The 17767-nt window shown below is 33.0% G+C and overlaps 2 protein-coding genes across 2 annotated transcripts; one reads left to right on the top strand and one right to left on the bottom strand.

Moving 5' to 3' along the window:
* Positions 1 to 2581: 2581 nt before the first annotated feature.
* On the top strand, positions 2582 to 7075 carry LOC148300832 (serine protease 33-like). Its single transcript, XM_088274234.1, has 5 exons — positions 2582 to 2600; positions 2979 to 3160; positions 4148 to 4400; positions 6179 to 6330; positions 6774 to 7075. Exons 1-5 carry the CDS (start codon positions 2582 to 2584, stop codon positions 6939 to 6941), a joined length of 774 nt encoding a protein of 257 aa, XP_088130360.1. The 3' UTR covers positions 6942 to 7075.
* Positions 7076 to 9363: 2288 nt separating this feature from the next.
* LOC148300833 (SET domain-containing protein SmydA-8-like) lies at positions 9364 to 17767 on the bottom strand. The gene is made up of 6 exons (XM_088274222.1): positions 17631 to 17767; positions 17356 to 17528; positions 14355 to 14539; positions 11461 to 11586; positions 11044 to 11166; positions 9364 to 10963 (listed from the first exon to the last, which is right to left on the bottom strand). The coding sequence occupies exons 2-6, from the start codon at positions 17524 to 17526 to the stop codon at positions 9859 to 9861; spliced, it is 1710 nt and encodes a 569-aa protein (XP_088130348.1). The 5' UTR covers positions 17527 to 17528; positions 17631 to 17767; the 3' UTR covers positions 9364 to 9858.

Genomic DNA, 17767 nt, shown 5'->3' on the forward strand with positions numbered 1-17767 from the left:
TTTAGAAAAATACTCTTATTGAATACAAATCAAAGGCAAGTTTAGAATGCGCAAAATTCAAACACGCACATTTATGAACAATATTTTATGAAGAGGTTTTCACGTAAATATTTTAATCCTTTGAAAGAAAGTGTAACACAAATTTACAAACACTCAAGTGAAGTTTGTTTTTTATTTGTTCAATTCCTATTTTAATATTTTGCTAAATGTGCAAAAGCCATATAATAAAAGCTCATTGAATGGGAGAAAAACTTGCAAATCGTTATGCGATTCGTCACATATAACTGCAGTTTTACGTACATATGTGTCAGCTTGCATATATGTAGGTAGGAGTCTCTTCCGTCTAGCAGGCGCACGCGGTGTTGGGTCATAACAGGCGACATTGAATTCGCTATCAGCTGTGCCGCGAGTACTAGCCTGCCCGGTGACCTCCAGGGAGGCGACATATCGACTGTGGAAGGAGGTGGTACAATGCACCATTATAGCACTAGCAATACAATATATAAATTAAAATCACAACTCGGGATCACTCACATTTGACTTATTGGTCCAAACCAATCGACTGCAACCCTCTGTTACAGTTTGGTAGAGGGCCAATAACCCAAAGTTGTTTATTTTTGTTTTTAATAAAAACATAACAAGTAATTACATTAATTGTGTTTTAAAATTTTATTATTCATATTTTTGTGTCAAGTGCCAAGTTATAATAGTACACAATGCTTAAATTTACTGTGATTTTTTGTGTGATAGCTGCTTCTGAAGTACATTCCATCGTGAATCGTAAGAAGTGTTTTGTTAATTATCGTTTTAATTTATAAGATTTATAGCAATTGTGTAAAATGTATATCGGTTTTACTTTTAACTCATTACATAGAAATATTTTTTTAATTGTAAAAATTATTATTTTATTTAAATAGTTCTTGTAACGTAACTTTTAATTTGTATTTTTAAGCAAAATAATACCTTTTCAGTTTATACGTTTTTGAGGATATAATAATATTGTATTTAATAAAGAAAACACATTTTTTTATAAAACTGCCTTCCTTACTAAATGAAAAGTTGTATATATTTACAAATGCTTTAAATTACATATTAACTATGTATTTTAGCATATGTTTTCATTTTTCATCGTAAAACAATGATGTACAGGGTGTATAACTCATAAGAAAAAAGTATGCCTAATAATTTTAATTTTAAATGAAAATTATCACTTTCAATAAATGCAATTTTATAAAAATCTACCAGTATTTTATGTTTAACATAATATCATCGAGATTTGAAACAAAAAATAATGTTAGCCAAAAATAAAACAAATGCATTTGTTTAAATGGAAACTGTTAAATATTTTTTTATTTTTTCCTGGTCTGGAATCACTGTGAAAAGTCAACGAGGTAACCACATAGTAGAAATACCTTTCTTCTGGCTTTTCTTCCAACTTTGGCATTTTGACAACTTTGAAGCGGGTTGTCAGTCAGTATTGTCAAGAAGTTAATGTTACCAAAAATAAATTAATATATTTGCAACATTTTGAGTGTGTCCAAATACTTTGAGTAATTTACAAAGAATTTGAGTAGTGTGGTTGTCAATAATGGGTAGAATTGGTGAATGTTACACGTGTGTAAAGTGATCACTTAAACCAGCCTATGACGGTCGTCAGCCCCGTAAATGCCCAGACTTCCATATTCTTCTTCATCTTTGATGAGATGTCAAAAATAATAAGACATTTACATTCGTATATAGTCGATTCCCTGAGGTTTTCATCAAATGTATCATTATGAAAAACTTCAAAATAATTTATATCGCAATAATTTATCATAGGAAATAGTATACATGTAAAGGTTATATCTCCTGGTGAACCTACGGGACCCACATAAGGATAATGAGCCTACGAAAGCATGCATTATTTGGTTATACACATGTATGTACATTCTGTAAAACATAAATACAGTATGTTATGGATCGAAAATACTCACAAATTAATTATTAACTTGGAAACTAACGAGGTATGTAGTTCTTTTATATTTTCACTCAAAATATATCGAAACATACGTATTTCTTCAGGTTTTATATCCTTAATGTATCATAATATCCAAAAAATATAAACAACTAAATATTTTACTGCTTTGGGTAATAATTGGTGACAAGAGCATTATCACGCTTGCGTTTTCATAAATGCATATTTTTTTTTATTAACATATCTCGTTTCTCGAAGCACAACGCTCACTTGTTGTATATTTGACTAATTCCTTTTCTGTTCAACATGTCTCTTACTAACAAAACAATATTTGTAATAAAAAATAATTGCCTAGCTTTTGAAGACACCAATTAAATGATTTGATTTTTAATTTAAGTTTTACTTAGTAAATACAACTATTTTTCTTATAATCTATTGTGACACGTGTTTAGATGCATTCCGCATCATTTTTGAAACACCGTATGTGAATCTTATTCTTAATTTTAGAATTGTGTCCTTGGGACGTTGAAGGTAAATAAAGTTATTTAAAAATTAAAATTGAAATTTGAAATTAATTGATTTTACCATAAAGTGACTGCCGAATCCATTAATTAAATTAATGGAAAAATGTGTCACTTTACTAAAGGTAAAGGTGAAGAAGAAGAAAAACAATTCACTTTGATGTATTATGTATGCATGTGTAGTTATGTATATATAATATATCGTGGCAAAAAACTTTATACTATAAAATATGCAATTTTGACTTCCGGATGTATATTAAAAAGTTTATAACGATCTATAAACTTACAAAATACGCAAAGTAGTTTGAAATGTCAAATATATGGTTTTAAAAGTAAATTCAACTGTAAGTTAAATAGCGGGTATTTTATTCAGGCTAAAAGCTTTGGATTATACAAACAGGGATTTTACAGTTAACGTTTTTTGCCAGTATTCTCATGATATGTATGCGTGTGCGTAATGAAAATATTGGTAGAGTAATAGAATATTTCTTTTGCGCGTTCAGTAGCGGATGTGCCCTGCGGAGTAACGGAAGGGCGGTCGGCCCGCATCATAGGAGGGGGTCCAGCCAGACCCCGGGAGTTCCCGTGGATGAGCTCCCTCACGAGGCGAGGAGGCCACTACTGCGGAGCGACCATCATTAACAGCCGCTGGCTCCTGACTGCCGGGCACTGTGTCTGCAGGTCAGTATGATTCCGATTGAAGGTTGTATCCCTGACTTCTTAGGTATGTGGGGAGTGCTCAATAAACCCCCGTTTACGTCATCCCTGCGTATAATGTACCGTGCAACGATGTACGGTGCTAGAAATAGAATATAATAAAAATAGCAGGCTGAGTAAGTAATTGGAAAAGTAAGTAAGATAAAATGAAGATTATTCATTGGTAAATACAATTCACCATGCTTGCGACAGTAGCTTGCTAGTATCTAAAAAAAATATGGAGATGTAGAATAGCTAATGCATATGAATAAGAAATGTCAGTACAAAACTTTTTAAAAAAACGAATTTCATTTATCGTATTATTTTTTGACATCTCAACATAGATGAAAAAGAATATGGAAGTCTGGGTATTAACGGGGCTTACGACCGTAAATGCCCAGATTTTTTGTCCAGATATTCTTGTACATCTATATTGAGATGTCAATTATATTTATTGTATTATGTACAATTAAAGAAGTTATTTATCAAAAAATAATATCATAAATAACCCCTATAATTGAAGATAATATCAGATCTGTGAACAAGTATTTGGACACACTAAAAATGTTGTTAATAAATTCTCTGGTCAAATTATAAGCTAAAATAATAAAATGTAAATGATGTTTTCTAACGTTTCTCATGTATGTGATCATAATCCAGGATTCGGACCTCACATACTAATATAAGAGTTTCTGCCCAATGGAAAGCTCTTGGACACACTCAAAATTTTGTTAAGATTTTTGATCGTGTTTTTGGTATTCATTTTTCCCTTTATTAACGGCCGAAACTAAGTTGTTATAATAAATATATTATGTGTACCTAAACCTGAAATCTTGTGCTTTATAGTTAGGAAGTGACATATTCAAGATATCGATATGGTACGCGAAATCATTGCCGACATTTGGCGCCGTTTTGTAAATTGAAAGCGCAACATTTCAGCGGCACTCACGAAGTGCTGGGCGCCGGGTCCATCCAGGCGTCCCTGGGCGCGCACGACCTGGGCGGGGGCGGCGGCGGCGGGCAGCAGCTGGGCGTGGAGCTCGTGCTGCCGCACCCGCGCTACCGCTGCGGGCGGCCGCGCGACGACGTGGCGCTGCTGCGGCTGGCGCGCGCCGCCGCCTGGTCGGCCGCCGTGGCGCCCGCCTGCCTGCCCGCGCCGGGACGCTCGTACGCGGGCGCGCCCGCCACCGCGGCCGGCTGGGGCTGGCTGCACGAGGACCTCTCCAAAGGTGGGTATCGTATTGACCTACTTACTGTACGAACTGCGGAACATACAAACCACTCGAATGCTATAAATCAGGGGTCGACAACCAGTGGCCCGCGGGGCGTCTTGGTGCACCACCAAGATTCTCGTAACAACGGTAGATCTTGGGTTTCGTACTGATTTCAAGTAAGATGGAGATTTTTGAAAACCTTTTTGCATTCTATATCGATAATGTACCAAGCGATTTGCTAATAAACGTGATAGATTTGTAAAGAGATACCACACTTAAAATGGCTTGTAAGGCTTAGATATCAAACTTGTCTCAAGCGTTCAAATCAGAATGCATTCAGCCACGCTAAGGGCTAGTCAAAGCAAAAAAATTAAAGTAATTTGGATTTTTTTGTTTTTAAGAATAAATATGAAAAAAATAAATTATGGATATTTTTTAACTCCTTACCTTTCAACAACTCTTTTCTTTTCAAAAACATAAAATTATTTCGAAAAAAACTTATTTTTCCAATGCGAAAACGATATTTTAAGAAAAAAGTCATTTACGTAAAATGTTGCCTGGAATTAGAGAAAATAAATATAATCTATATTTGAAGCACTAACGTGATTTTCCATTTTATAATTAAAATGCAACTGTGAAAATGTATGACTTTAAAACATAGTTACATAGTTATAAAGATAAAATAAAGTTTCGACTTAACGAATACTTGGTCTTAAGGAAAAAACTATCTTGGTGGATTTCTATAGGAGTTTGCCTTCTGAAAACTATAAGGATTTTAAAAGTTTGCTCAGCAAGTAATTACTATGTTTGGTAGTACATATATCTGTGAGCAAAGTTTTTCAATTCTGAATTATAGAAAAAATAAATACTGTTCGCGGTTATCGGATCTACACTAAGACGCAATACTACGCGAATTAACTTTGAAAAATGAAAGCTAATGTAAAAATACTTGCTAGACAAATGCAACTGCAAAAATCTGATTGATTTAATTAATTACAAAAAAAAATAAGTAGTAAAGTTTTTTTTTATTATTTGTACATAAATATTGTAGATACATATACTGTTGTGGTCTTAGTGCAGCCCGCTCTACTCCCCACGTAAAATATTTGACACTTTTACAACAAAAGGTTGCCGACCTATAGTATAAATAATTGCGTATAAATAATGTGTAATACAAAACTTGTGTGCGACCCATCATTGACATATGAGATCGAAAGTAGAGCGGACACCGTAGTCACAAAAAAGAGGCAAAGAAGGAGACAAAAGTATGCACATGTAAGGAGAATGGTACCATCCAGACTCCCGCACATTACAATGCACGGCCAAACCCAAGGTACACGATTCCTTGGCAGACCAAAGTGATGGATTGACAGCTGGGAATCTACTGAATCGACTGGAAATCGAGGAAGCGAATCCCTCTTAAAAACAGGTTACAAGGCCTACACCAAGCAGAAAAAGAGGAATAAATAAATAATGGTTGTCACAACATTTTGAGTTTGTCTAAATACCTGTTCACAAATTCTAATCGGAAACAATCCGGATTTGTAAACAAGTATTTGGACACACTCAAAATGTTATTGTACGTCGACATTACCAAAAGTCACGGATTTGAACTTGAACTAGAGACAATGATGGTTATAATTTTATGCATTATTCAAAACCATCATGCCTACAACGCGTTGTAACGTTGCAACGTTAAGAAATACCACGTCGTTGAAAACATTTACACGCATACATCACGGCGTACAGTGTAATGGTATTATTACATCAATTGTATCGCTCGTTAATTCCAGGTGGTCGTGCCCAGGTCCTTCAAAAGGTGGAAGTAAACGTCCTGCAAAACCAGATCTGCCAGGAATGGTACGCTTCGCAGGGAAAGAAGACGAAAATACATCCGGGACAAATGTGCGCGGGAGATGAACAAGGAGGAAAGGATTCATGCTGGGTAAGAATATCAATTATATGTATATAATTGTTGGGTAGTATATCCAAATTAAACACGGTTTTTTGGATTGAATTATACATTTATTTATGTATATTTTATAATTGCACTGATAATTGAGTGTTTGATAATGTCCTAAGAAGACGAAACGCGTCACGTAATAAAATATAAATAAATAATGTAGAATTCAATGCAAAAAAAACATGTTTTATTTTGGATATATTACCCAACAATTCAATATAGAATTCTACCAACTGTCTGCAGTTACAATAAATCAATTGTATACCCTTTCATTTATGTTATAAATCAAGTGCAATTATAATAAAATCTAGAATAAACATAAATATGTACTTGCGTACCTATGTACAAAGAGTCTTTTACTAAAATATTTTCTACAAAAATACATTTACATATGTTTGTCTTATATTATACATTTCTTTATTAAGGCTGATAGCGGTGGTCCCCTGATGTGGTTACAAAATGAAGAACCATCATCAGTTGTTATAGGAGTTGTTTCTACTGGAATCGGCTGTGGACGTCCCCGCTTACCGGGTCTATATACCAGGATATCAGAATACATGGACTGGATACAAGAAAATGTTCAGAAAAACTAACTCATATAAGCTTCACAGACGCGGTGTTCTGCGGTTTATCAGTTTTTTTTTCAATTCCATCAAATTAGTGCGAAATAAATGTGAACTAAAAGTTTAAGAAATGTGCCAGTTTATAACATTCACTCTACAGTCAATGAACTGACGATTTGTAGTGTGTTGATCTCGTATGAGTCAATTTTCAATGCGCCTTCTCTGTATTTCCATAAATCCTTGGGAAGCAATATTTCGCGATAAATTATTTTGAATTGTTTTATTTCAAACGTTTTTATGTAGTAGGAAAAATGTAAATTAGTATTTTTTTAGTATAATTGTAATGATGGTGAACCAAGCATCTCTAGTCATGTATACGAATTCTTGTCAGTATTAGTATTAAGTAACTAATCTGTGATATTAGGTTAAATTAAAAATATTTTAATAAAAAAACTTATTTTGGATAAATTTTCTTTTTTACTTACTACGTAATAAAATTTAAAAAAATGACTATCATTTTTATTGTTTGTTATACATAAACATATATTGATCAAGTTAAAAGTACAAAATGAGTTATGACCTTGTGTACAAAATTGTCATACGTACATAAAGATATACATACATGTCGCTTACTCCTTTCAAAAACGTCATAAATCAAAAAACTTGATTTTTCACGAGAACGTTTTTAATGTTTTAAAATATAACACAATGTATTAAACATATATCGCTCACTCCTTTCAAGAACGTCATAAATCAAAAAAACATAAATAAAATTTTTCAGGAGAACGTTTTTAAAGTTGAAAAATATAATACAATGTATTAAAAATAAATATAAAGCCACTTACTGAACTTTTTACTATGCAACAGATCTTTTTAGGTAAAACCTGAAGGTTTTTTCTCCATTTGAAAAATATTTATTTTATTTTAAAAAAATAATTAAACAATACCTTTTCATCAAAATGCAAAAACAACATTTTCTGCCCGGTAGCGGGTAAATATTAAGTTTAAAATATGCCTCTTTTGCTGGGATATAATACATTTTCTGGGCATTCCGAAAACATGTTCAACTGAAAATTATCGATTTTTGATTTATGACGTTCTTGAAAGGAGTGAGCGATATATCAAGCCACTTATTGAACTTTTTACTGTGCAACAGATCTTTTAGGGAAATCCTGAAGGTTTTTTCTCCATTTGAAAAATACTTAATTTATTTAAAAAAATAATTAAACAATACCTTTTCTTCAAAATGCAAAAACAACATTTTCTGCCGTGTAGCAGGTAAATATTAAGTTTAAATATGCCGCTTTTGCTGGGATAAAGTACATTTTCTGGGCATTCCGAAAACATGCACAACTGAAAATTGACGATTTTTTATTTATGACGTTCTTGAAAGGAGTGAGCGACGTGTGTGTTCTAACGTACTCCGTACTAACTCAAAAACATACTTATTATTTTTCTTTATTCTTATTGTGTAACTCAATGCTGATGGTTGAGATATTAATTAAGGAAAAAATAAAGTAAAAAAGTACAAGGAAATCTCTTTACGAGGTTGTGCATACACATAAATTAAACCTAAATTATTTCATTAATTGATTTGGCAGTCACTTTGTGGTAAAATCTATTTTTATTTTTAATTTTACTCGATAAATACAACTCCGCCTTCGTAGTGTAATAGTCAGCACGCTCGGCTACCATTCTGGAGGTCACGGGTTCGAAATCCAGGGGAGAAATAAATAAATATATTTAATTTTTTAACTCTTATATTTATTCAATATTACCCTGGACTGGTATCTGAAACGGTGGGCTGATCACCTTTCCTTCATGTCATGATCAAGATAAAACTGCGTTTATATGATGCAGTGCCCTATGCACCATTGGGGTGCGGATAAAATTTTTGAAGATGAAAAGAAATAAAATTATTTCTTAAAATCCATTATCACACATTTCGCAAACATGGTGTTTGAAAATGATGCATCGAAACACGTGTTACAATGGATTTTAAGAAATAGTGGTATTCACCAAGTAAAATTCAAGCTTAAATGATTAAATAATGATGTTTTATTACAAAAATCTTAATGATATAAAATAAATAAGTGAAAAATCGTTTGAAATTTGTCAGCGCCTGAAAGGAACATTATTTAGTCGAGTGACCTGGAAAATGCTACATTTCCTCTCTTATAGACTCCTGTTACGTCACTACTTCCATTCCCATACAATAGTTACATCCTTCACCCTGACCTAATGTGTTTCCCTTATACTATAAATATGTTTCCAATGACTAATCGCCTTGCTTACGTATATAAACGATCAAGTTAACACCGCGTCGTTACGATGCAGTGCCCTAAGCATTTAATGCGGACAGGGGATAATAGAAGACGTGCATTTTTTATTACTATTGAGATGATGAAAATTTCCACGGTGTATAATAGAAAAATGAAAACAAGTATTGTTGATTAAGTTAAAATTGTATTGTTCATATTTTGGCAATTGAAATTAACGACATTTGTTTTGCATACTCACTGTTTAGTATACGTTGAACATGGTTTAAAATATAATCAAATATTAAAATATTAGTAGCAAAAATATTATACAATATAGAAATAAAAAATCTAACATATAATTTTGTCTTTAAACAGAGTAATAATGGCCAGTCTCTTAAAAGTTTTTCTTTAGATTAAAGTAAAATTCGTACAATGTATCAATTTAGGTAGATAGTAAAAATTAAAATGATATTTTGTTCTTCCGTCCTCTGTACATGCATTCACAGTTTAAATTATATGTAACTATACCAAAGCATGTCTAGAATATTTGTACCTGAGTTTTTTTTTATTATTAATAAGTGTTTTATTTACACTGTTTATTAGAATTATTATAAACCTGGTCATAATTTATATATTATGTCAATATAAAATCATTGTAAGTTAATTAACAAAAGCACTAATATTCTTTAGAGATCTTTTATCCACCGCACAAGATTCCTCTCAGATTCCTTCATCACTCCTAAAAGCTTTTGTCCCGCGCTGCCTTCCCCTTCGTCTCCCAATACCTTTTGAACCTGTTGCAAACAACCTTCGAGTTCAGCTTTCGGAATATCTAAATCACTTTTCGATATCTCGATCTTTTTTAGTTTGTTTTTTAGCAGTTGAAATTTGGCGTGAAACAATTCCAGGTACAGTACTCCGGAGTAAAGGTTCAGCCTGGAGTTCCCCGGATCTATTTTATTCGTCACGTCTATAAGGTCACTGCACATGTTTGCTTTTTTGTTCAAAATTTCATCCGACATTTGGTGATGCAAGTAGCCTTGCTGGTACCCGTACAGCTGCACCAGGGAGTGCTTGACCGAGTACATGTGATAATGATTCTGATGCAAGAAGGTGGATAGTTTGGCGATGAGTTCTTCTAATTGCTTCACAGTCGGTCCGTTGGCTTGGATATGTTCTACTTCCTCTCCCATTTTGGAGACCAGGAAGACTACTTGTTCGTTCTTGACTTTCACGTCACATTTATCGCAACACCATTCCGTCGTGGAGTCGCAAGGATCTACCGGGAGTTGGATTCCTCCGCACTGCTCCTTTTCTGTGCCGATGCATCTCATCGCACTCAGGTATGTTCCCAGTTCCGTAGGATCCCGACACCTCGTACATAAGCATTCGAAATATTTCGTCTCCTTCAAGTGTTCTCTCCTCGCTTGTGTACCCCACAGCGCGTGGCTGTACATTGTAGTTATGTGATCTCCTTTTTTGATGGGTAAAACGGCTTTTACTGTTATTTTAAATTGCGAGTTTTCATCGGTGCTTTTAATATCGAACGAATGTTTTGTGTTAGGGATACAACTGTGCTCCATAAGGCAAGCTTGAGAAAACAATGAGGTTATTTCTGTTCCTTCGTTCAAACGTAAATCCAAAGCGTTCACGTCAATTATACCGCAAATTGTGTGGAGTAGTTTATCGGAAATATCTGGAGCTATTTTAGTGTTCAGCTGTATTTCCACAGATCTCAAAGTGTGAAGAAAATTGTCTTGAAGATATTTAACGATGTATTCATTCGTCTCCCTATAACGGTTACAAAAAAAAATTATGAAAAATTTATCCAACAATAGAAACTTGAAGAAAAGTGACTCTCGTCTACTCACTGGTAAACCTCTGTTTCTGGGTGTCTGTCCTCAATGTGTGATTGAAGTTCCATGATTTTCTTGAACTTTTTAGCGAACTTCTGCTGCGATAATAGACATCTCAGTGTCAGCAAGGTATCGTGTCTGAAAATAGCAACACTTGAATAGTAATATAGCACATATTATATTTTGAGATATGCCAAAGTATGATAGAGTGCCTCATACTCCTATTTCGTCGTTTTTTATTGGTGAATATGTACGTATATTATTAAAAAAAATTAAAAATAAGTACTGCATGTATTTAACTTGATTTTCAAGCCCAACTGGAATCCAAAACTATGCGGGATCGCGATGATCGTATTCTGCAGAAATATTTTTTTTATCTGTCTAACTGAATTGGACTTAATTGAAGAAAAAGATGTATCCGTCAATATGTACCTGTAGTAGTCTCCCAAGTTGGAAACTGCACATCCAGGTCGGAGAGTGAGGACAGGACACTCCAGCCCATGGTGTCTCATGTCCTTTAGTCCTGGACAATGTCCCGAACATATTGGCCACCCACAGCTGTAAAATTCATGACATTTATCTTAGCATATATTTACACCCGAAACTTACTGTCTTGAATTTCAGTATAAAATGAAACCTCTCATATCGAGCATAGTTCGTTTCAGAATCTAACTCGTTAAGCGAAACGTTTTTTGTTTTGACTGGCGCGGAAGTCCACACAAGTGAATGTCGTGAAAAAGGGACTTACCCTTTCTCTGTAACTCGTTATGCGAAATGTCGCTCGTTAAGGGAACAACTTTTTCACTTTTTTTGTTTGTTATGTGAATTACTCGTTATGAGAGGTTTTGCGGTAATTTAAAATGTATAAAAAAATACTTGAATGTATGAAAATATTTGGTTAAATTTACAAACTATCAAAATTGAAGGAAGCCCTCATTGAGTGAAGACCATATTAATTCATTTATATTTTATTAAATAGAGCTTTGTCGTTTATAAAATGTGTGAAATATTTTATAAATTATCGATATATATGTCGTTGTCGTCTACATTCAAAGTCCGCCAGATCCGTGTAAGTCGACTTTACAAAAAATGCTCAATTTCTGGGTAACATTTATGTTTTATAGATTTGTCTATCTTCAAATATTATATTATGAAATTGAGAATATTATTTGTTTAGAAAATTCTTTAGTTCAGTAATTTTTTAAAGATGTTTAAATGTAAATTACTATCTGTATCATATTACGATATAAAAAGTAATGCGATTCCAATATGTTTTATGACGTTTTTTTTGCGTCATTGTATTATTCATAAGTTGGAAATTAGAAAATAATTTCCAGTGTATTGTGTACAAGAAGAAAAAGATAAACACACTTACAAAAACATTTAAAGAACGAAAGACGAAAGACCAAACGACACATACAAATATAAACGGGTATAATATTCAATAAAATTTATCTTATCGATTAAATTCAGTCGCAATGATATGTTTTTATATTTAATTATCATGTAGGAAATAAGTTATGTATAGGTATATATAAATATAAATATATATATATATATATATATATGTATATATATATAAATATTTATATATATATATATATATATATATATATATATATATATATATATATATATATATATATATATATATATATATATATATATATATATATATATATATATATATATATATATATATATATATATATATATATATATATATATATATATATATATATATATATATATATATATATATATATATATATATATATATATATATATATATATATATATATATATATATATATATATATATATATATATATATATATATATATATATATATATATATATATATATATATATATTTATATTCTTTCTGAGGAATGAAGAGATAAGGCGTAAGACGCAGCAAATCTTGCTCACAACTGTCGTCAAGAAAATCTGATTCAGTTGGCTAAGCCATGTACTCCGCATGCTTCCCGAGAGCCTTAATCAAGCTTGTCTCTTTTACAAGGCATCAGGTTCCCGCCACCCAAGACGACCATTCGATGGCACTTCGGGATGCGGACCTGACTTGGGAAGATGCAAGGGAGCTGGCGGCCGACAGAAAAGCCTGGAGACAGTTTGTGGCCTCCTTGTACTCCACATAGGGAGCGGTTATGGTAAAAGAATAGAAATAGACATGTTGAAACTGACACATACATATAAAAATACATAAAGTGTACACCATTGTCCCTTGTCAGAGTGATCGTCTTGACAACACTTCACACAAGGCACGTCTCAAATTCCCGAGGACAACAAAAAAAATTACACACAACTTTGTCTTTACAAACCAGGTAAAAATGGGACGTCGGGACGCACCTTCGAACCGGGACAATCCCGATCCCGTCAGGTAATCCTAAGTATACATAATATTAATAAACACTCATTGTAATCACCAATACAAATTCGAGATTTTTGCAAGGATACCAACTGCGATGGAGCCAACGGCACTTTGTTTATAATAGACTGAGTTTTATTTATAGTGTTTATTCCGCTATGTTATCAGACCTGCATGAAAGACATACCAAAATCGGTTCAAATTGTCAATGTATATTCAAATCGACCTTTCCGATAAACCATTTAGGAAATCCGTAATAGTTCATAAGGAACTGTAACGAGAGGTGGTGTCATACATGATAAAAATAGTGAAGGACGTTGGTACCAAAAACCAAGCCTCCTAGCTTGGTTTTTGCAAAAAACGTTAACTCTTAGATCCCTCTTTGAATAATTCCTGTTATTTAAAGCTTTAACCTCGAATAAAATACCCACCATTAAACTTAAAGTCGAATTTTAAAACCACATAAATATGACATTTCAAACTACTAACTATATTTTGTGTATTTTAAAATGTAGTTTATAGAACATTTTGAAAGTGTCCAAAAACTAAAACCATCCTATGACGGTCGTCAGCCCCGTAAATGCCCAGACTTCCATAATCTTCTTCATCTTTGATGAGATGTCAAAAAATAATAGTTTATAGAACGTTGTAAACTTTTTAATTTGCATCATTAAGTCAAAAATGCATATTTTCTAGATAACGTTTCTTGCCAGTACACCCACGATGTATAGAATAACAACACGTTTTAAAAAGTTTAAATATTTCAGAAAACTTTGATTTTTTTTTGACTAAATGGTATAATGAAAAAACATGTACTAAGGGGGCGAAGTGATACAAAGACTCTATCAGCATCTACGGGGTAGTAAATGTAAAATGTCTTTTCATTTATTAATTGAGATTTTCCACCAAATAAATATATATGATGCAGTTATGTCACCTAGCACATCTCTCTCCCACGTCGAGTGAGACGGGACGGTAGCAGCCGACACAGGGGGCCACGTGCTCGGGGTCCGCCATGGCCTTGGGCCCCCACACGAGGGGAGTCTCCGTCATCACCACCTCCCCGGGGCTGAGGTCTCGCGAGGCCACCAGGTGACGCCCTAGCGCGGCTGATGTCTGGACCTGGGATGTTTTACAAATATGAAAAATACATAAAAAAACTTATAACTATAATTAAAATATAAGTTTTAAAAGAAAAACATTTGTTTCTTTACCACTTGTGTTTATTTTATTATGACGACTAGTTTCATAAGCTATGCTTCCATCTTTAGGTCTAAATATAAATATAGTCGTCATAATAAAATAAACGTTAGTGTTAAAAAAAACAAGTGTTTTTCATTTACAATTTTATCATGTCTTACCATAAAGTGAATGCCGAAACAATAAATAAAATATAACTTTGTTATAAAAATCACTATAATTTTTTTATTATAACTTAATAAAAATGTCGATCGGTTAGCTTCGAAACCGGTAGGCATTGTAATTAAGTTATAATAAAATATTTATAGTAATTTTTGAAACAAAGTTATATGTGAATTATAAAATGGAAAATCACAAATTTATTACTTTAAATATAAATTATAAAATATAACTTTAAATAATAATAATCTCGGATGATTTATCCAGCGCTATTTTCTTAAAATACTACCTCAAGGGCGCTTATACATATATGGATTATAACATGAAAATGATAATGATAGATTTAAAAAATATATTTTAATATACTCTTTGGAAAAACGTCACACTAAAAACGACATTTCCACAATAACCTCCGAGAAACGTATGAAAATTACTTTATTTGATTTACTAAGGAATTTTCATTCTCTTCTTTAGACCCTCTGCCTCACCGCCTCAACTGCTTACCCGATCTTACTTCACATGTCTTCCTCATTTCGTATTTATATAATTATTGAATTGTATATCCATCTGTTTCTTAAACAATTTCTCTTAAACTAGGTTGAATTTATACAAGTACTCTGTCCACTAATTTACATACCTTTAAAAATACATACCTGGACCACTCAGATCAATTTCTCTGCAGTTAGCTGGAAGACATGTATGTTTTTTATTATTAGAATTACACACAAATAAGAAAACTTTTAATGACTGGGCAACTAATTTAGTTTTCAGTTTGTTTTTTTCCTGTAGAAATAACTGCTTATTGTAATAGAGTTGTTCTTTTAAAAAATAGACATTGATCAAGATTCCATCGGGACTAAATAATAAACTATGGAAGATTAATATCAAGGAAGATGGGATATCCATATAACGGCCGAATACTGTTGGAGCTTTCAGCGAAACTACTCTACTAAACTCCATTCTAGGAAGTCATATAAAAAGATTTTTTAAGAGATAAGTCACTAATGTATGTAAATTTTGTACTAAATACTTAAATCCATATACTTTTTAAATCTGGAAAAAACGTGAAATAAACAAAAGTTGAAAATATATTTTTTTTAACGTAGCATATCTAATAAAATACATCTGATACACAAATTCCGAGGGACATTTCAGATTCTGCACCAAAAAATTTACAAGGAACAGTTGAAAAATCGCGGGCACCAAAATATCTGTTGGCCTGTGTTATCGGGCTTGGTTGAATGCTTTTGTACCATGGTACTCCTTTGTTCTTGGCCTTGATCATACTTGGAATTATAAATAAACTATGACAGAAAAATCCAGATCAATTGTTACACTACGCTGGCAATTTATAATAGTACCTATTGTAAAGATGGGCGCATTGGCTTGACACCCAAACATTCTTCAGCGACCAGAGTTAATTGTTTAATGTAATTAGGGAATATGATCCCAAGTTTTGGGATCTCAGAATCCTGAAAATCCCAGATTTCGCTCTCGTATGATATAGTATAGTAAGTCCTCTTGTATGTTATAATGATAATAATAAAATAAAAAAAAAATTCAAATCAATAAACAAATACATAATACAAATATCAAATTTTATTTTTATTAAACGATGTATACAAAATACGTAATTTTGTATTAATAATTCATTCACAGTAATAAAGTTTTAAATATGCAACAAAATGAATGATAATAATATTAAATTTTACTTTGCTATTTTTCGAACAAATTTTTAAAAATCAATTACATATTTTACCGATTCTAATTTTTGAGTTTTCTTTTTATAATCATAATATTTTCTACTGTTTTTTTTTATAAAAACGATATATAATATGATTTATCGGCGATTAAAAATTTCTGATTAATATTTGTCAAATTGAATTTTTAAATTTTACTAATTTTATTTTTATTTTGAAAAATGATATTGGAGTAAAAGCTCAAAAAGATGTTTTTGTATTATTTGTTGAAATTGCTTTTTTGTTTCAATAAAAACATCACAACTTTCTGTGTCAAACGTCATGAATTTAGATTCTGAAAACCTTTTTGTTCAATTCCGGGGATTGAATTTTTTAATTGCTAAATCTCGGGATTACAAATGAAACCCGCGATCGTATTCACCGAGTGAAATACAATGAAGGCGTCATAAATTGCGTCTTAACAGCTGATATCATCCTATACGCTAAAATAAATCCGCGCTTCAATCACTGCTACTTGGAACTTCGCCAAACTCCATATCACCGCTTTCGGCTTTCCACAATGAAATAACTGAGGTGGCTATTTGACGCGCATGCGGAGGAATATCTTCAATTTATTCGAAAATTATCAGGGTTAAAGATGTATTGGCTAGTATTATGCAGATTTTTTATGAATAATTGAGAAAATGGACCCCAAGAATTCTAGGATGGAGACCTTGGGAGAACAAAAGAGGTGTCGGAAGACCCCAAAAGAGATGGTCTGACGATATTGTCTCTGTGGGGGGTAAAAAAAACAGAAGGGGAAGAAACCTATTTCCAGCAGTGGAGGTCATAGGGCTCATAAAGAAGAAATAATGAAGAAAAATTGAGAGGTATTTTTACCTCATACGGCTTGCAAGTGTTCTTGTGGCTTTTCCAGTCCATCTTCTGATGTTCCTTGCAACAATAGGCAACTTCCCTGCAGCCGGAACAGCGGAACTCTGCTGCAGAATTGCAAACTGCACAATTCCCTCCGGTACTCTCCTTTCCCTGGCATGCTTTCTCCTCTGCCATACCTATCGAACATACCACCGGATCAACACACGTAACATCTAAACTCCGCATCTATCGACGAACGAACATTTCAAAACGTCGCAAAAACTGGTGACTCTATTTACCTTTTAAGGAAACCGGCTGAGGGAAACTAGAGTAGATAATTAGAAAATACGGCGGTTTGTATACGAGTACGTATATGTAAAGCCCGGTGTGAGGTACTAGGCATGAAACTGACGAGCGATACGTATGCCGCTGGCGG

Source organism: Brachycentrus maculatus, unplaced genomic scaffold (genome assembly GCF_059751285.1).
Source record: "Brachycentrus maculatus isolate JH-2025_06_01 unplaced genomic scaffold, ASM5975128v1 h1tg000649l, whole genome shotgun sequence".
NCBI classification, from domain to species: domain Eukaryota; kingdom Metazoa; phylum Arthropoda; class Insecta; order Trichoptera; family Brachycentridae; genus Brachycentrus; species Brachycentrus maculatus.

What these genes read in the sequence shown, in the direction of transcription:
- LOC148300832 (XM_088274234.1), top strand. An exon ending in GGCACTGTGTCTGCAGGTCA is followed by an intron (nt 3,161 to 4,147) that starts GTATGATTCCGA and finishes GGGTCCATCCAG; the next exon opens with GCGTCCCTGGGCGCGCACGA. An exon ending in GAGGAAAGGATTCATGCTGG is followed by an intron (nt 6,331 to 6,773) that starts GTAAGAATATCA and finishes TTCTTTATTAAG; the next exon opens with GCTGATAGCGGTGGTCCCCT.
- LOC148300833 (XM_088274222.1), bottom strand. Translation starts at nt 17,526, where the DNA reads ATGGCAGAGGAGAAAGCATGCCAGGGAAAGGAGAGTACCGGAGGGAAT. An exon ending in GTGGGAGAGAGATGTGCTAG is followed by an intron (nt 11,587 to 14,354) that starts GTGACATAACTG and finishes TGAATTTTACAG; the next exon opens with CTGTGGGTGGCCAATATGTT. An exon ending in CCAGAAACAGAGGTTTACCA is followed by an intron (nt 10,964 to 11,043) that starts GTGAGTAGACGA and finishes TAACCGTTATAG; the next exon opens with GGAGACGAATGAATACATCG.